The sequence below is a fragment of the Microcebus murinus genome, chromosome 18 (genome assembly GCF_040939455.1).
Source record: "Microcebus murinus isolate Inina chromosome 18, M.murinus_Inina_mat1.0, whole genome shotgun sequence".
In the NCBI taxonomy this organism is placed as follows: Eukaryota; Metazoa; Chordata; class Mammalia; order Primates; family Cheirogaleidae; genus Microcebus; species Microcebus murinus.
This window is the reverse complement of record NC_134121.1, coordinates 58,897,410-58,915,819: the sequence shown is the minus strand read 5'-3', so window position 1 is coordinate 58,915,819 and position 18,410 is coordinate 58,897,410. Positions and strand designations below refer to the sequence as shown.

Sequence of the window (18,410 nt, the reverse complement as noted above, 5' to 3'; positions counted from 1 at the left end):
CTGGGGCTGTCTTGTGCACTGCAGGATGTTGACTGGACTGTGCCCACCAGGCGCCCGTGGCCTGCCACCCTGCCGCAAGTCCTGACGGCGCCAGGTGTTCTCTGGGGAGCAAGACCACCCCCAGCCGAGAACCCCTGGCAGCAGGAACGCCCTGACCACGGAGCGCGTCAATCGCAGGATCATGCAGAGCAGACCGAGCTCGGGCACCGTGGTGGGCTGTCACTCCATCCAGGCAATTGCTCCTCTCAGAAACTTTGAAATGACCCCCATTTTGCAGCAAATCCCACCTGCCTGCTTAAGAGCTGTAAGCTATTTAAACTCTCCGTGCCTTCCCCGCTGTGAAATGGAAATATATTAATAACAGTGGCACTTCCTTGATGGGAGAATGAACGACAAACTCCGGGCCCAGGGCCGGAGGCACAGCAAGGGCTGTGAACATCCGCTCATGTGGTCCCACCGTCCGCTCAGGCCCTTGTCACAATGCATCTGTGTTCTCCCACCTCACGGCTGCGGCTGCTGAGGCCCGAGGTGAGCATGGGCAGGCGCGACTCCGCTTGTCGGGGCCCCTGCAGTCACAGCACGGGGCAGCCGGGAGAGGCGTCCTCCCTGCGTGCCCGCAGCAACCGGAACAGGCTCTGGGGGCTCCAGACTCCGCCCCGCCTCCCCCGTGTCCCAGGAAAAGACGAGCAGCAGCACGGTTCCTCTTCTGCATCTCACATCCCAATAAAATATTTATTATTTCAAGAAATAAATCTTTAAAAAAAGAGAGAGAAAAGAGTGTCTCTATTGCTTTCCCCACGGGTCAGTCCTTGGGAACCGCCGAGTTCTCGCAGTCCTGGCTTCGTGCGCGGGGCCAGCCTGGCCTGGAGGGGCTCGTCGTGGGGTGTCCAGCCTCGAGCCCCGCCCGGGGACCTGGCCCCCTCCACTACTCTCAGCGCCCTGGGGCTGCCTCCCTGGCAGGGCAGGGGGTGGTGGGTGGGTCGCCCGGGCAGGGAGTGGGGTTATAAAACTGGGGGGTGGCAGTGTTGGGAGCCAACCAGAGAGTCAGGCCTGGCTCTGGGCACGGGGTGGAGGGGAAGGGGCGTCCTGGGGCCGGGGCAGGCATGCCACACAGAGAGGGGCAGTTGGATCTGGAGGTGGTTTGAGGCTGCGTCGTGGGTGCAACACTGATGGGGTGGTGGGGACCTGGGGAATAGTGGCCGGACAGCTGGGAACTGGGCTGGGCGTGCCATGGGCTGAAGCTCTGTCCCAAACCCTTATCTGCAAACAATCTGGGGGCTGGGGCAGTCGGCACCTGCGGGGGGGGGGCATGAAGGACACCCTCAGGCAGGGGTCCCACAGCCTGTTCTCAGAGGCTGGGGTGGAAACCGGCCCCTTGGAAACAAATCCAGGGTCTGGAATCGCAGGTCATGCCGGGATGGGTTTTGGGAGAAGCCCAAATGAAGAGAGTTGGAACAAGCAGGAGAGGGAAACAATTCAACCAGGGTTGAGGTGGCCCCCCCACCCCTAACTGTGACCCCCCAAGTGCAGAGCCAGGGTGGGGGAATCGGGAAATCAGGAGGGAGAGGGAACAGAGAGGGTGGGGCTGACAGGAGACATGGGCAGGGGCCCCCGGCCCGGCCCCCCTGTCCACACCCCAGCAACTCCAGAGGGCCAGCCCCGTGCACGGCTTCCCTCACAGGACCCCACCCAGAGCAAAGGCCCAGGTCTGCTCCCCAGGGCTATGGGGTGTCCTTCCTTGGGCCCTTCATGGAAATGGGGCAGCAGCCCCTCCTCTCCCTGCCTGTCGCTGCAAGCCAGCAGGCCCTGTCCGGGGCCCTCTCTCCATCTGCTCCAGATCTCGCCTTACGCAAAGCCAGGGGCCTCTGACCACCGCTCCTGGGCCAAGGGGACCCTCTGACCAGCCCACCGTCTGCTTGGCCATGATGCTGCCACGAGTCCCCAGGATGGGAGCAAGGAGCCTGCCTGGCGGTGCCAGGGGCTCAGCGGTGCTCCCCGCGTTCTGCTCCCACGCACGGCTCTCCTCTGTCGAGGGAGGGCAAGTGGCCGGAGCGCGGCATCTGCTGGTGCTTTCTCCTGCGGCCGGGGAGGCTCGGCGTGGGCGCCCGGCAGGGTGGCCTCACAGGCAGCCCTGGCACAAGGCCACCTGGCCCTTGCGGAAGTCGCGGCAGGGGCAGAGCCGGTGGTACTTGGTGCTGGAGCCGGCGCAGCTGAAGAGCAGCGGCTCCTTCTGCAGGTAGCACTCCTGGCCGGGCTGCGCGAAGGCCGGGTACAGGTGGTTCATCTCCGACTCGGTGCTGTCGCAGGGCACCTGCAGCCTGGCGGGTACCACACGGTGTCATCGCTTGGGATAGAGGTCCCGGGCAGGATGGAGTAGGGGCTGCCCCCAGCCTGCTCCCGGCGCCCTGGCCAGTCCCCACCCCGGACCAGGGAAGGAGATGGGTTACACCTGCGGTCCAGGGACCCTTGGTGAGGACGGGAGGGGCCTGGCCTGCAGGGGCTGGGGTCCCAGGCTGACCCAGCAGGAGGAACACCTGGGTGGCCTTCGTGGTCTGGGGCTAGAGCCTGCCCAAGCAACCAGGTGGGGGCTGAGCGGGAGCGGGAGAGAGCAGAGGTGGAAGGAGTGTCCCCCTGGTGGTTTTGGGCTTTGCCAAGACTCTGCAAACCTGGTGGGTTTTGCAGCCGTGACCAGGACAACAACCTGGAGGGTCCCGGTGGATCCTTCCTGACTCACTGGAAAGTAGCACCCCCCTACCCCCCAGTGCTGGCAGGGCTCCGGGAGGGAGGGCTCAGGTGAGCCGGGCCGGGCCGGCAGCGGGCAGGGGCTGGCACTCACTTGAGGAAGGCGTCCCGGCCGTTGAGGAAGGGGAAGAAGGCGGGCTCACACACCAGCCCGTGGTCCAGGCAGGCGTCGGTGCAGGCCCTCCCGGGGGCAGCCAACCAGGCCCGCAGGGAGTGTGCCGGGGGCCAGGCCCCGGGGGCCACGCTGGCGTTCCGGGCCCACTCCAGGTGGGTGGCGTTTGGGGCCAAGACGAAGGGGCTCTGCGGGGCGTGGGCGCCTGGCGGGGCGGGGCCTGGAGCTGCGCAGAACTCCTGTAGGGAGGAGCGTGGTGGTAGGGAGGGGACACGGGCACAGAAGCCCCTGGGTGACACCGTGGGCAGGGCCCTTCAGGTGCAGTGAGAGCCCCCACTGTTGGGCGCCTGCTGAATACCAGGTAGCCTCACATGCCTTGCTCATCTATTCCAACGCGCACTGGGCTCTCTGCAGGGAGGAGTGGGGGCTGCAGTCAAGGACCCTGCCCATGGCCTGGAGGCCGGATGGCGGAGGGGGGATTTGGACTTGGGCCATCTGCTGGCTGTGGCCCCCGCGCTGCCTTGCCGCTCGGGTCAGGCTCTGGGTGTCTAGTGGGGCCTGCAGCCCCACCCACAGTGGGGACAGGGCCCCAGGCCCCCCGTGGGGGTCTTCCTGCAGCGTCAGCTCCAGGTGCCACAGGGCCCAGCAAACAGTTTTCTTCGAGCCTCATGACAGACGTCCCCACAGGCCACAGAGCCCTGGGTGCTGGCCCCGGCCCTGGCCCCTCACACTACGGCCCAACGTGCCCTCCCATCTGGGGGTCTCCGCATTCCTGTCCGTAAAGCAACAGGGCAGAACCAGCCTCTCTCAGCCCCTAACATTCATGGGGTCGGGTGCAAGGTAGGAAGGGAGGCCATGTACCATCTGTCGAAATATCTAGTAGCTACAGGACAGCCTGCCCAAGACCCCGAGGCCCAGGGGCGTCCTTGTAGGCATCCCGCTGGAGACCTGGAGCCTGACGGGCGCGCCCTGCCTGGGCCACCTGCGACCCTCCTGCCAGCTCAGATGCGCTGGGCAGGCGGGGTGGGGGGGTACTCCTGGGTCGAGGCACCTGGCAGGACGCCCCCCCTATCCCGCCCACCACCCACAACTTCCAGGAACTCTGAGGCCCCCACCTCCACCAGGCGGAGAAGGGAGTGCAACTTCTGGGACACCTGCCTGCCCGGACACTCACTCGGGGGTTAGGGTGGCCGAGCTTTCGCGGCAGTGGGCTGTCCCCCGGTTTCTCAGGGCAGAGATCTGAACCCCCCACCCCAGTCTCACCAACCATCTGGGGAGAGGGGTAAGGAGGCTGCTGCACTTCCCATTCGCCCAGTCGAGTCACCAAGCCTTCCAACGGCTCTTTTATAAGAACAAAAGTCTTTGTGTTTCCCTGTTTGTGCTAAAGGCTTGGGGGCTCTAAAGCTGGGCCCGGGGGCAGCGCCGCTTCCCACTGACACCCAGACAGCCGCTCCAGCCCCGAGGCAGCCGTGAGAAAGGGTCCCCGAAAGCCTGAGAATAGGGGGCTGGACGGTCTGATGGGCGCAGGGCCCTGGGCAAATGGCAAAGCAGCTCATCAGCCCCTCCTTGGGTCTGACGGGGTTGGGGTCCCCGAAGGCTCACCTACCTGGTGCTGGATGTAGGCGTGGATTCGCTCCAGCATCCCCTCACAGGTGTACTCGTAGGGTAGGTAGGGGTCTACCTGTGGGAGAGACGGCAGACACTGGGGAAGCCGCCCGGCCCTCTGGCCTTCCACTCAGCCCAGAGCACGCCCTCTAGCGGCCCCCAGAGACTCAGGCCCCCAGAGACTCTCCCTGCCCCCTCCCCACCGACTGAGCACAGAGCTCAGCCCCCATCCTCTCCCCTGCTCTGACACCTGCTCTTCCTGTGCCCCCGCCCTTAGACGTCTCCTACCCCAGGGGGCGGGGAGCCCCACCCCTCCTGTCACAGGACCACTTTCCTTGGTGGCTCCTGGCACCCCAGACTTCCCCCCCACCCCCCACATAGGACTAGCACCTGCGTTATCATCTCCCATTTATTCCTGGTCTCTCTCATGAGCTCACGGTCCCCTGGAAGGTGGGGACTACGGCTTGTTCACTACTGAATGAATCCCCGGTGCCTGGCACAGTGCCTGGCACACAGTAGGTGCTCAGAAAATAGTCGTGGAATTTCCCCAGCTCTGCCTACATCCTGCCCAAGACATGGAATGTTCACGCAAAGGAACGCGGGGGCATCTGCCAGTCGGATGGAATGAGACGACATGTGAAAAGTGCCCCGGCCGGGCACTCGGGAGCTGGTGAGATACACACACCCCCACACACGCCCCCAAACGGAGGCCATGCCCTCTGACCCCCTCACTGGTGAGGAAACCACTGACCTGCATGGGCAGAGACCAAGGTCAGGACACAGGAATGACGCACCCCAGCCGCAGAGAAAGGTCTGTTTTAGCTTTCGACCTCCCCACCCCAACACACCTGGTGGCACCCCCACCCCCACCCCCCCGGCCCAGCCCACCTAGTGATGCCGTTTTCCTGCCAGCCACTCCAGAAACCCATGTCTGGCCCGGGGGTGAACTCCGACGGTCTTGCTCAAGCCTGCAACCACCGCTCTGTTCCCCGTCGGGATGGGGAACGTCAGGAAGTCCAATTGGGCCACACCGGGTCCTGCTGCCTGGGACCCCACCCCTCAGGGGTCCTGTCCTAGGCCTTCTGGCCAAGGGGACATCCCTGACCCTCGAGGGTCCCAGGGAAGAAACAGACTTTGATCCCCCTGGAGCTAGCTGGTCCCGGCCAGCTGAGCTGATTTGGGGGATTTGACCTTGTCCCTGGGCTGATGTCACCCGGCACTGTGAGTGGGTGTTCTCCATCCTGGAGCAGTCCCCGAGTCCCAGAGAATCCCGGGGTCCTGCTGCAGCCACCACCCACATCCTGCCCTCTGCTCCGCACAGGCCGGCCCCAGCCTGCCCTCCTTCCCGAGCCCATGGCCCCAGAGGGCCCTGGCAGCCAACTGCTGCCCCAGCCACGTCCCCAGACACACAGGACAGAGTCCGGGGGGGCCTCCGGGCCCCCACACACCTCTGGGGGTCTCGTGGGGACAAGGCATGAAACCCAGGCTGTAAATAAAGCCCAGAGACGAGATCTTCCCCTCCAAATATCGCTGCCCTACTCCATGACAGCAAGTCTCCGAGCGCATTTGGAGCCTTGTCACAAGGTAGTTCAAGGCCCCATGTGGGGGGTGGCTCCCAGCCCGCAGCACAGCCCGCCATGCATCTCCTGTGGGGAGCCAGCCTGCCTGGCCTGGCCGTCACCCCATTAGGTCTAATTACGGGTGTGCGCTGTAATCAGTCTCGACAGAATGACAGGTGCGGGTGCTGGCAGCCTGCGGGATGACAGTGGGGAAGGCATGGCGGGGCGGGCGTTGGCATCACCTTGAAGGACTTGCTGTGGACAGGAGGTGTCACGGGCAAACCCCAGGGGGCCCAGAGATAGTGGGAAGGGCACCCGCCCCTGGTCCTCCCCAGTTGTCGGGCTGGGGGCCGGCTGGGCTGGGTGTCGTAAGCTTTTCTCTTCCCACCTTTCTCCCTCTCCCTGTAAAAGGCCTCGTGACTTGCAGAACCAGCCACTGTCCCTGACGGTGGCCCTCATTCGCTCTCAGGCTACACTAGCTGTCCCTAAATCTGTCTTTTAAAATAGGATTCTTAGAATTACCCAGAGTGTTTGTTTAAGATGCAGATTTCCAGGCAAACCCAGTCCCAGTAAATCAGAAGATGGAGGAATGGCCCGGGAATCTGCATTTAAGCAACGTCCTGCTGGATTCTTGGGCACTCAGATGTCTTGAGCCTCTCTGAGCTAAAAGGAGATGAACTGAGAGGGGTGGGGTCACAGAAGGGAGGGGCCTTGAAGGCAGAGCTCAGCTTGTGGGATTTGCAACACCTTGGTTCCTTGATCCTTTTGTTATTGTTATTTTTTAATTAACTAATTAACAAAATTAAACAGATGTTCATGTAAAAAAAAAAAAAGGGAAAATAATGAAAAGGAAGTTTCCTCCCACCCCAGACACTCAGCCCCTTCCCCAGGGCAGCCACGGTTATTAATTTCTTGTGTTTCCAACCAGGAGTAGCCGTGACTGTCCGGGCACCTTCGCCTGCACGGCCTCCCCTACACCCCAGCCCGTGACAGAGGACACGTTATCCACAGGGTGGGGTCTCCCTCATGCAGCTTCGCACTGTGTCCTGGCGGTTCGGCCAGGGCCCTGGGGATGGGGACAAGTGTCTGGGTCTCCAGCCCTGAGCCAGCCCCTGAGCACGAGGAGACCTGGAGGGTGGGTGGCTTTGCAATGGGAGGGGGAAGAGGAAGGGGAGGGGTGAGAGCAGAGGGAGGGAGGTTGAGAAGTGGGGAGAAGGAGCCAGATGAGAGCAGTATGGGGGGAGGGCTTCCCGGGGCCCCTGTCCCTCTGTCCCACCCCTGTGCCTGGCCCCCCACGTAGCATCCACCTGGGAGGCAGCCAGCTGGGACTAGTCAGTTTCCAGCAGTGACACTGAGCAGAGTTAACCCCACTGGCTTGTCTTCCCTTGGCGCCCAGGCCCCTCCCCGAGGTCTCTTTCCCGGCACTGGGATTATACCTCTAGCCCCATTTTAGCCCATAAACCGGTAACAAATCAAATGCCTGGCCCGTGACCTGGGCCGAGGGGCCAAGTTCCTAGTTACCTGTGCTTCCCAAGGCCTTGCCAGAAGCCCCCAGCCCAGGACAGGGCCACACTGGGCTGAGGCCCCCTCCCGATCTCCATCCAAACCCACATCTCGCCAGTGCTTCGCTAGGGCCCAGCATTACAAGGTCAAAGTCAAATAGCCCCTCGCGGCGGCAGGTGTCATCACCTGTGACTCTCCACCTCTGGCCTGCTCGGTCCGTGCAAGGGGCAGGCCAGCAGTACTAGGAGCTGGCGTGCCCTGACACAGGCCTCAGCCACGCCCGGTGGGCAGGGCAGCTCTGGGACGGGACCCACCCCATCCCCAGGGGCAGCGGTGAGCTCCGCCTGCTTGGTGACATGCCCAGCTCCTTCCTGGGGTCACTGCCCAAATAAACTCCTTGTGCTGAAACCCTAGTCTTCGGGTCCCCTCCTGGAGGAATCCGCTCTCAGACAGTCCATGACCTTGAGGAACAACTCACAGTGGAGGAGATCTGCTCAAGCTCATGCTTGAGGGGACGGTGGAGGGACCCTCACTGCCGAAGCTGCGTCCGGGGTGTGGCCACTGTGCGGACACCCGGCTGTGCCCGTCACAACTAAAGACGAGTGCTGTGACCCCGTGACATTCTTCTTGGCACTTTCACGGGAGAAATACTCACCCAGACACAGGAGGGCAGGACGGGGCTGTGTCTATCAGTAAAGGAGCGGACGGAGGGACTTCCTGGAGCCATTTGCCAGAGGGGTGGGTAGGCTAAGGCACCGGGTCCTGATGCATGGAACGCAGGCAGGTGGCTTTTAAAACGCACCCCTGCCTCGTGCTAGGGACAGCCAGGCAGGACTCCGGGCCCAGAGCCAAGCCTTAAGACCCCGTGGAGGCATCTGCCCCTGCCAGCCTCCGCCTGAGAGCTCCCCTGGGGCAGCAGACACAGGACGCAGCGCCGTGTCCTCCCTGGGCCTGGCTCTCCTGCAGAAGGAACCTGGCTATCATGTCCCTCACGTGCGGTGGCCACTGCTGCAGTCAACGGTCTGCCGTAGACCCCGAGTTCACCCATTGGCACGCCCTCTCAGGCACACTCTGGACAGTGGTGTTGGGCAGGGAAGGGGAGTGGAGTTTTTGCCCAGTGGCGTCTGGTCTACAGCAAGAGTGGGTCCGGGAGCATCATGGTGAAGGGAGTATGATTCGCCAAGTCTCACGCCTGCCCAGAATGCAGGCACCAGCTTCACACAAGGTGCCATCAAAGCCACAGTGGTGCCCACCTGGGACATGAGCCCCTCCTCCATCTCACCCAGCCCACACGCGTGCACCTACGCACACAGACACGCGCCCTCGCTGAAGACTCAAAGTGTTCTACTGCCTTGCTACTCACAGGGTGGCCCCAGGGCCAGCACCATTGGCACCACCCCGGAACTCTAGAAATGCGAGCGCGTAGCCCCACCCAGGACTGGCTAAATCAGACCTTGCATTTTAACAAGATCCGAAGGGTCTGGTACACACTCTAGTGTGACATGTGCTGTGAAAGGCTGCAGGCCCACACCTGAAGCACAAAGAACCTCCACACATACTCATCCTGAAAACATCCACTCAGCACCTGGCCCTCGAAGGTGTTCAGTAAATGATTCCAGATCCAGGGCTGCCATGGAAGGTTGTACAGGTTGCCCACTGCACAAAGGCATTCCCCGCACGTACACGCCCGAGCTGATGAATGGGGGCTCCTGTCTCACTCCTCGATCCATATGCTCCGGCCCAGCGCTGTATCTTACCAGGGAAGGGGTGGGTGCCTTTGCCAACCCAGGCCTGCAAGCCTGAACTCACCCAGACGGGCACTGCTTCCTAATTATAAAGACACACTGAATGGACTGGACCCGAATGGTCTCACCTGAGTTCTCATGATGGCCTTGATGGCTGCTTCAAACTCCTCTGAGTTGTTGTAGTCGACGGTCCACACGTGGGGCTTGCCAATGAAGTTCTCCGCGTAGGGATGCTGGGAGAACACCTGGCCGGGCGCAGAGACAGCTGCTCCCCGTGCCTGCGGCTGGGCTGGGCGGCTGCCCCGCCCACGTCCCCTCTCTCCCTCTGCCCCGTCCCCAGCCCCCCTCCTCCGGGAACTGCAGGGGCTGTGTCCTGGACCCTCCTCATCGGCTGGCGGCGTTCTCCCACTCACCTCCCTGGAGGTGGGCTTGCCCCGGAAGAACTCGTGGTTGAGCGAGCTGTGGGGCGGGCTGAAGCGGGACTGCAGGAAGACGCAGCCGTTGGCGATGGCCTCCAGGGGCGCGGGGCCCTCGTAGGGGAAGCCAAACCCTATGAAGAGCTGAAGAAGTCAAGGGGCGCAGTGGTCAGGGGAGGCGGGGCCACCACTGCCCAGGAGCCCCAGGACACCAGGGGCAAGGTTAGGGGCTGGGACATTCACAGGAGGCAGCTGGGCCAGTAAAGACAGCCCAGACCCTCTTGTGTCCTGGGCAAGCGCCTCTCCTCTCTGGGCCTCAGTTTCCCCTTATGTGAAATGCGGGAATGACGATGTTATCCATGGCCCCTTCCTGCTCTGGCAGGCCACGGTTCTGGGGTGGGGGAGGGAAGAGCGATGGTTTCAAGCCTAGAAGGTTGCAGACCCACACCTGCAACAGACCCCAAAGAACCTCCCTCCCTCACCCTAAAAACATTTATGCAGCATATAACTTGTGCTGGGAGCACTCACAGGGCTGGCCCCTGGAAGGCAGTTAATAAATTGTTCTGCATCTAGGGCTGCTATGTGAGGTTGTGCATGTTGTGCACTGTGCAAAGGCGTTCCCCACCCCAACACACACACATATCCAAGAGGCCCGAGGAAAGAAGCTATGAGGAGACCAGGAGCAGGCTTGGAAACGGGCTAGAGACCCTCCAGCCTTAGCTGATACTGCAGGGCCCAGCAGTGGGTTATGCCCAGTGTGGCAGTGGCCGCTCAGAGACACAGCTCAGGGCCACCCAGAAGCAGTTGGTCAGGACTAGTGGCCCAATGGAACTCTAGCCAGGACCCTTCCCTCAGCCTCAGTGGCTCTCGAAGCTGGGCCTGGCCCCTTTGGGCTGGACTGGTACTGAAAGGGGACAGGTGGGCAGCCCATCCCCCTACCCCATCTCTGAGCCATGGCTCTGCCAGCCCTGCCAGGTCCCTCTCACTGCAGGGCCTCCTCTGCCCGGTGGGCACCCCTGTCTGTGCCCCTGGGTGCCGGCCGCCCCCAGGAGGACCAACATGGGACTCAGGGCAGCAGAGCATGCTGGGGTACGCCCACATGTGGAAAGTGCCACCAGTGGCGGCAGCAGCCTGGCGTCTGCGGGCAGGAGCGGGGAGCATGGAGCGGGGAAGGGGCGCCACCTTGGCCTTGCGCAGCAGCTGCTGGAACTCGGGCTGCGGCAGGAGGCCATGGTTCTTCACGAAGGCTGGGACCTCGGGGGGCCGCTGGCTCTCGTAGTACACGGTGCCGTGGACCTCCATGTACTTGCTCAGGATGCCCAGGAACTTCTCCTTGCCCTGCAAGAAGGGGAGGGAGGTGGGAGCCGCACCCCAGTTGTGGAAGGCAGAGTCAGCAAAGGACGTGCCCTTGGCCCGGAGGTCAGAAGATGTGGGGCGGGTCTCAGGCTGGCCATTAACTAGCTGTGGGTCCCGGGTGCCAGGCCCCGCTCCTCTCTGACCCTCCGTCTCTTCATCTGTGAGTTGCGGAGGTTGGACTAGAGCAGAGGCTTCAGGATGGCTTTCAGCCATGGAACTGTTTTCTTTCAAGAAACCCTACGGGGACCAACATTTAAATGGACCCAGGTGGAGCCACTTGGCCTCCCCTGAACCTTAATGACCTCTGATAAGTTGTGGAGTTCTCTGGAGCCCAGACTGTCCACCCATCCCTCACTCATCCCTCCACCCACCCATCCGCATATCCCTCTATCCCTCCACACATCCTCCTTCCATCCATCCATCCCTCCTTCCATCCCAAGAGGGGGAACCCTATAGAAACTCATGTTTTGGTTGGAACTCAGAGGAATTAAACCCTGGAAAAGAGGGTGGAATAGAACTAGACCAGCTATTGTAGGACCTGAATTCATTTTAAATCATCTCAACCGCTATGCTGATTACAGTAATCCAGGATTGCCAGAGCCCCCAGCTACAAGCCAAGAGTAAAAGCAAATGCTTTCTGGAAGAAAACAGTGTCATCCTTGACCTTAAATTATTTCTATAATTTTTCATATCCATTTTCTAGAACTCAAAAAAAAAAAAAAAAAAAAAGTAACCAATGAAATGCCACTCAAAATCCCAGCAGGTTGGTTTGGTTTTTTGTTTTTTGTAGAAATTGATAAGCTAATTCTAAAATGCATTTGGAAATGCAAAGGACCTAGAATAGACAAAACAACTGGAAAAAAGAAGAACAAAGTTAGCAGATTTATATCACCTAATTGCAAGACTTACTATAAAGCCGGAGTAATCAAGACAGCAGGGTATTGGCACCAAGATAGACAAATAGATCAATGGAACAGAATATAGAGTCCAGAAATAGACACACACGCATGGTCAATTGATTCTTGACAGAGGTGCACAAACATTTCGGTGGAGGATGAACAGTTTTCTCAACAAATGGTCCTGAAAGATTGGATATCCATACACACAAAAAAGAGAAAGAACCTCAATCTATACTTCATGTTCTATGTACAGGTTAATTCGAAATGGATCAAAGACTGAAATGCAAAACCTAAAACTATAAAACTTACACAAGAAAACAAGAGAAAAATCTTTGTGACCTTGGGTTAGACAAAGATTGCTTAGACACAACACCAAAAGCACGATCCATAAAAGAGAACACTGGACTTCATTAAAACTAATAACTTTTACTCTTTGAAATACACTGTTAAGAGAAGACAAGCCACAGACTGTGAGAAAATATTTGCCAAGCATATACTTAATAAAAGACTTGTATTGAGATTATATAAGGAACTCTAACAACTCACAGTAAGAAAATAACCCAGTTTTTTTTTTTTTTTTTTGAGACAGAGTCTTGCTTTGTTGTTGCCCAGGCTAGAGTGAGTGCCGTGGCGTCAGCCTAGCTCACAGCAACCTCAAACTCCTGGGCTTGAGTGATCCTTCTGCCTCAGCCTCCCGGGTAGCTGGGACTACAGGCATGCGCCACCATGCCCGGCTAATTTTTTATATATATATCAGTTGGCCAATTAATTTCTTTCTATTTGTAGTAGAGACGGGGTCTCACTCTTGCTCAGGCTGGTTTTGAACTCCTGACCTTGAGCAATCCGCCCGCCTCGGCCTCCCAAGAGCTAGGATTACAGGCGTGAGCCACAGCGCCCGGCCCAATTAATTTCTTTTTATTTATAGTAGAGACGGGGTCTCTCTCTTGCTCAGGCTGGTTTCAAACTCCTGACCTCGAGCGATCCGCCCCCCTCAGCCTCCCAGAGTGTTAGGATTACAGGCGTGAGCCACTGCGCCCAGCCACCCCAGTTTTTTAAATGCAATTAATTTTAATTTTAAAGGCAAATTAATTTTAATTTTAAGGCAATTTAATTTTAAATGCAATTAATTTTAATTTTTAATTTTTTTTTTTGAGACAGACTCTCACTCTGTTGCCCAGGCTAGAGTGCCATGGCGTCAGCCTAGCTCACAGCAACCTCAAACTCCTGGGCTCAGGCGATCCTCCTGCCTCAGCCTCCCGAGTAGCTGGGACTACAGGCATGCGCCACCATGCCCGGCCTAATTTTGTCTATATATTTTTAGTTGGCCAATTAATTTGTTTCTACTTTTAGTAGAGACGGGGGTCTCGCTCTTGCTCAGGCTGGTTTCGAACTCCTGACCTTGAGCGATCCTCCCGCCTTGGGCTCCCAGAGTGCTAGGAGGCAACATTTTTTGAAAAGACACTTCGCCAGAAAAGATATCTGGAGACAAGCAAGCACACAGAAACACCTAAAACACCTTCCACGTCCTCAGTCATTAGGACATGCGAATCGGAACTCCAGTGAGATGCCATTCCACGCCGGCCACGGAGGCTGGAAAGCAAAAGACTGACCACACCACGCACGGGCGAGTCTATACAGGACTGTGAACTCCCACACGTTGAGGGTCCGACCGTGAAACGCAACGACCGCTTTTCTTAAACAATAGGCCCGGCCATTCCACTCCCGCGCATTCACGGAGAGAAATGGAAGCAGACTTCCGCACGAAGCTTTGCTCCCGAACCTAGAAAAGCTCGGCAGGACCCCCTGAGTCGCAGTTTATCTGCGGGTTGCCGCCTGGAGCTGGGGAGCTACGCGGTGGCTCACCCAGAAGACGCTGGGAAGGCCTGGAATGTTCCCTCCGGTGGTGAGGACGGGTTTGCCCTGGACTTGAACCAGCTGCTTCCCCCTCCGTACTGCGTTCCCTCTGTCCCCCACCCCACGCCCTGGGACGACACTCTAATCAAACAGCATCTAAGTCCCAGACCCAGAATGAGACGGGCCTGCCAAGCACAGAATCACCAAACACCTCGCCGCCCGGCTCTGCGCCTGCTCCCCGTGAAGATGACGAACGGCCTCCCCTTCTCCCGCCTCCGCCCCTCTGCCACCTGGTCCCCTGAACTCTGGGCGGCACTTGTCTCAGGATGCTGCTCTCATTTTTTTCTCTTCACCAGGTCGCCTCCCACCGACATAGGTTACAAACACCAGAGCAAAGTTGTCTTTTTCTGGAGGCAGCTTCTTTGAGGTCTCCTGCTGAGCAGAGTTGCTCCGGGCTGTCACAGAAGTTCCCGGGCCAGAGACAAGACCTTTCTCTTCCCAGACTTCACACCCTCTCATGCTCCCAGGGCAGTTTCTTACTTAAGAGGGTTTTCTGGTAAAAGCAGACACCGTGTTGCTCGGTCACCCTCCAACCCTGCCCTCCCCTCCCCCCACGCCCGTGCACAGGGCTTCCCGGGCCTCCCCGGCAGCCAGCCGTGGCCATGGGCACGCGGTGAGCATCACCCCCAGCACCCCTGCACCCTCCATGAGCTCCGGTGTCTCAGCAGAGGTCTGGGACCTTTGTCCCTGCTGCCAAGGCTGCTCTCTGCCACTGTCCGAGGCTTCGTGACCCTGGGGGGCTACGCAGCGTGGGGCCTGGGCGTCGGGCTCTGCACTTGCACGGACGGGGCAGGAATGCCAGCGGTGCACTCACGCGCCATGGGCTCGCCCGCGCACCTGCCGGGCCTTGGCGTCCTCGTCGGTGGGCGTGATCGCGGGTGGTTCCCACCTCGCGGTGTGCAGGTGACATGGGAAGATGCATGTGCTGCCATGTCACAGCGCAGACTGTGAGGTGTCCCCCCCCTCGCGTCTCTCTCCTCAGTTGCAGAACCCAGAACTGAGCTGAGCACAGCTGAGCCGAGCCTCGTGGAACAGCCACTTCTCAGCGCCCTCACGTGACCGACATAGAGCCGGCCCTGAGTGCCGCGCCCGGCTCTGCCCCTCCTTCTCCTTGCTGGCAGGAATGTAGACGTAGTGACTTATATGACGGTGGCCGTCTGGAACACTGTGGCCAGACGGGACAGGAGCTAACCGCGGCAGGTCAGCAGGGTAGGATGACCCTGCGAGCTCCACACCAGCCCTGGACAGGCCACCTCCAGAATTTGCAAACAGGAAGAAAAACATACTCCTGCCTTGTTGGAGTCACTATTATTCTGAGTTTGCCCACGACAGCTGGACCCAGTGCTAACCGGCACAGCTGCAAGGTTTACGGGATACGACGACCACACACCAGGCTTGATGCAGGGTACGGACGCCACCCAGTACACGCTTCCCATGACCAGCATGCTTACTAGGACCTTGACCTCGTGCCACCTGCCTCTTGCCAACGACCTGTCCTGCTCTGGTCCCGCTCGTCCCCGGGAGCCGCCCTGTGGCCATGCCAAGTGGGACCTCAACCTCCAGGGTCCTGCCTGCCCTCACAGAGGGACCCGGGAAAGACTGTGCCTTGGATCCTGCTGTCCCCACCACCCCCCTCCCCACCTTGGTCCACCCACAGGAGCCACAAACCCCAGAGAGCCCAAATCAGGGGAACATGGCCAAGGGAGACTCCCGCCCCCGCACCCCGCCCCAGGTGGCTGCTGGGGAGGGGAAGGAAGGGGCAGGGAGGGGAGGGGAGGCCCAGGGAGCGAGAGGCAAACACTTTCCATACCTGGAGCTGCCTCGTGGCCAAGGAGAGCAGGGAACAGAGGAGAGAGAGCAGGTTAGTGACCGGTTAGCAGGCAACGTCCCACGCAGGCAGCTCTCAGGACCCCCAGCCCCAAAGATGAGCTTCTAATCGCTAAGCCCTGCCGGCCTCCCTCTGCCCCTCACCCCACAGAACCCCCAGTCCGGCCTAAGCCCCCTTGCTGGGCTGGCACCGTTTACTGATCCGCTCCTTGGGAGGGTGGAGGCTTTAGGCCGAGTCCTCCCCCCATTGAGTCATCCCTTGAGTTTACCGCAGCGTCTGGGCAGAGGGGGGCAAGCCGTCCGTCAGCCCCCAGGCTGGGTATCTATGAATGGCGGTCAGGGACTTTCTTCCGGAACCATCAGCGGGAGACATTTCCCACCACCCATCACTGGGGGCTGCCGAGGGCGCCGCGCCCGGAAGGGCCAGGGCCAGGGCGTGGCGGGCGCCAGGGAGGCGTGGGCGGCGGGCTCACCTTCCAGATGCTCGCCTCCTTGCCGTACACCACGGCCATGTTGCTGGCCTTGCCGCCCTTGATGAGCTGCTTCTCCGTCTCGTTGAGCTCCTCGGACACGAAGCCCATGAAGGAGTTGTCCGGGGTGTGGGCTGCAGCCGACACGCGGAAGGGAAGGGGTTACCGAACAGCCGGGGACACGCCCCGGCCCCCCTGAACCGGCCCCTCCGAGGGGTCCCCCTGTGCAGGGGGGCGGGGAAGGGGTGGGACACAGGGGTCTGGTGGGGAGAGAGTGTCCTTTCCCAGAGACCGTCACAAAGCTCGGAGCGGAAGGAAACCCGAGAGGTCATCTCGTCCCCCGGCTCATTTTCAGGTGAGGAGGCTGAGGCCGACTCTGCCCCGCCCACGGCCCCAGGGCCCCAAGCTTCCGCTGCACCTGTGACTCTGCTCCTCTCGCCCTCCACGTGCACCTGTCGCAGAGCCTGCCATCCGGGGGAAGGGATCTTTCCATCTTCTCCACCCCGCACCCTGGCCTGGCGCCGGCTGCCTCCCGTCCCTGTGGCTCTCTTGGGCTAGCCTTTTCTCCCGAGAGGTCCTTCCACATCGAGGCCCTATCCGGTCCCTCCCCTGCACAAAACCCCGCAAGCTGCGTCCCTGCCACAACCTCCAGGCCCCGCGCCCACTTTCCGCCCACCCAGACCCCTGCCTCCATGCAGGTCTCTCCCGACCCGGTCACTTGCTGTCCCCTTGCCTGCTTTATTTTCCGTCACAGCACTCGCCGACCAGATATAAACGCATTTGGTCATTTATAATTGTCAGAACACAAGTCCCCGAGGCAGCAGCTCTGTTCTGTTCACTCCTGTGGCCCCTGCACCTGACACAGCCCGGGCCGGCGGAATGAACTTAAGAAGGAGACGTCTCCCATTCCAGGCCTCTGAGCTTCCGCTCCTGCCGTTCCCTCCCCTGGACTGCCCTCGGGCCTTTTCTTGGTGAGAAAATCCTATTCAGCCTTCAGGGCTCTGCTCACACATCACCTCCTCCCAGAAGTCCTCCCTGGGCCCACGTGCCGCCTCCCCCCACTCCACCACCCACCCCCGTGGCCCCATCTGCTGTGGCCGGGTCTCTGTCAGAGCACAGACCGCACCGGGACTTCCTCGCCCCCCAGAGCCCCACACGCCAGGGCAGGGGATGCGTTTTATCTTGTGCTCCAATTCGGTGGCCATGCTTGGGGCACCGTGACCGATTAGCTCTGCCTGCCGGGGAGGGCGGAGGGCAGCATAGGAGCCATCCATCTGCAAGGCACACGGTCCCGCCCTCTGTGCACTAGGGTCTCCAATCGAACGTTTATTGAATCCAATTATATTTAATCTGCCTTCCTGGTGGAAGAGGCTACAGCGAGAGAGGAGCGTGGTGGCAGCCGCATCATCCTTGACTTCCCGGAACAGTCTGATTCCAAATACCATGTTTCTTCATTTCAGATGCACGTTTTCTACATTTTTAACATGTCCCAAATCGGGATGTGTGTTTTAATCAAATGTATAGTTGTTTTTTGGGCTTGCTGGCTTTCTCTCTCTCTCTCTCTCTCTCTCTCTCTCTCTCTCTCTCTCTCTCTCTCTCTCCTTTCTTTCTTTTTGAGACAGAATCTCTCTCGTTGCCCCAGGTAGAGTGCAGTGGTGTCATCAAAGCTCACAGCAGCCTCAAACTCCTGGGCTCAAGCAATCCTCCTGCCTCAGCCTCCCAAGTAGCTGGGACTACAGGCATGCACCTCCATGCCCGGCTAATCTTTTGTATTTTTGGTCACCCAGCTATTTTTTTTTTCTGTTTTTAGTAGAGATGGGGTCTCACTGTTGCTCAGGCTGGTCTTGAACTCCTGAGCTCAAGCAACCTCCCAGAGTGCTAGAGTTACAGGCGTGAGCCACAGCACCCAGCCAAATGTACAGACTTAAGGTGGTATTTCTAACCACCCCTCACGGCCCACAAAATAATCTGTACCTGGTGCATCTTAGAGGAGATGATGGTTTCCTGTCCAAGTGGCCCTGAAGGCTCACAAATTCTTGTGTCTGAGAATCTGACCACCGTTCGCACCGGCCTTTGCAGGTTGCGGAACAAAACACTCTCCTCTAGAGCTCTGGGGGGCTAGCCAGCTCTTTCTGCAGTGGTCAGGGTCGGGACAGTGCTCCGTCTCAGGAGGCTCTGCCCCAGCCGGGAGAGGCCCCAGGAAGGCAGAGCAGACCCTCCCTGGCCCTGTTTGCCGACAGCACCGGTCCCCTCTCCCGGACT

The 18,410-nt window shown here is 59.8% G+C and overlaps 1 protein-coding gene across 2 annotated transcripts in view; it reads right to left on the bottom strand.

The window, feature by feature from the left end:
* Positions 1–686: 686 nt before the first annotated feature.
* The window catches only part of MGAT5B (alpha-1,6-mannosylglycoprotein 6-beta-N-acetylglucosaminyltransferase B), a 66,289-nt gene continuing 48,565 nt past the window's right edge, over positions 687–18,410 (bottom strand). The window contains exons 11-18 of one of the 2 annotated variants that reach the window (XM_012778919.3): positions 16,152–16,282; positions 15,662–15,667; positions 10,865–11,020; positions 9,680–9,826; positions 9,395–9,511; positions 4,461–4,535; positions 2,837–3,093; positions 687–2,318 (exon numbers count right to left, since the gene is read on the bottom strand). In XM_012778919.3, coding sequence (XP_012634373.3) covers positions 2,120–2,318; positions 2,837–3,093; positions 4,461–4,535; positions 9,395–9,511; positions 9,680–9,826; positions 10,865–11,020; positions 15,662–15,667; positions 16,152–16,282 — 1,088 coding nt within the window. In that variant the 3' untranslated portion in view covers positions 687–2,119. The remainder of the gene's footprint in view (positions 2,319–2,836; positions 3,094–4,460; positions 4,536–9,394; positions 9,512–9,679; positions 9,827–10,864; positions 11,021–15,661; positions 15,668–16,151; positions 16,283–18,410) is intronic. The other variant, XM_075994789.1, reaches the window with a different exon arrangement.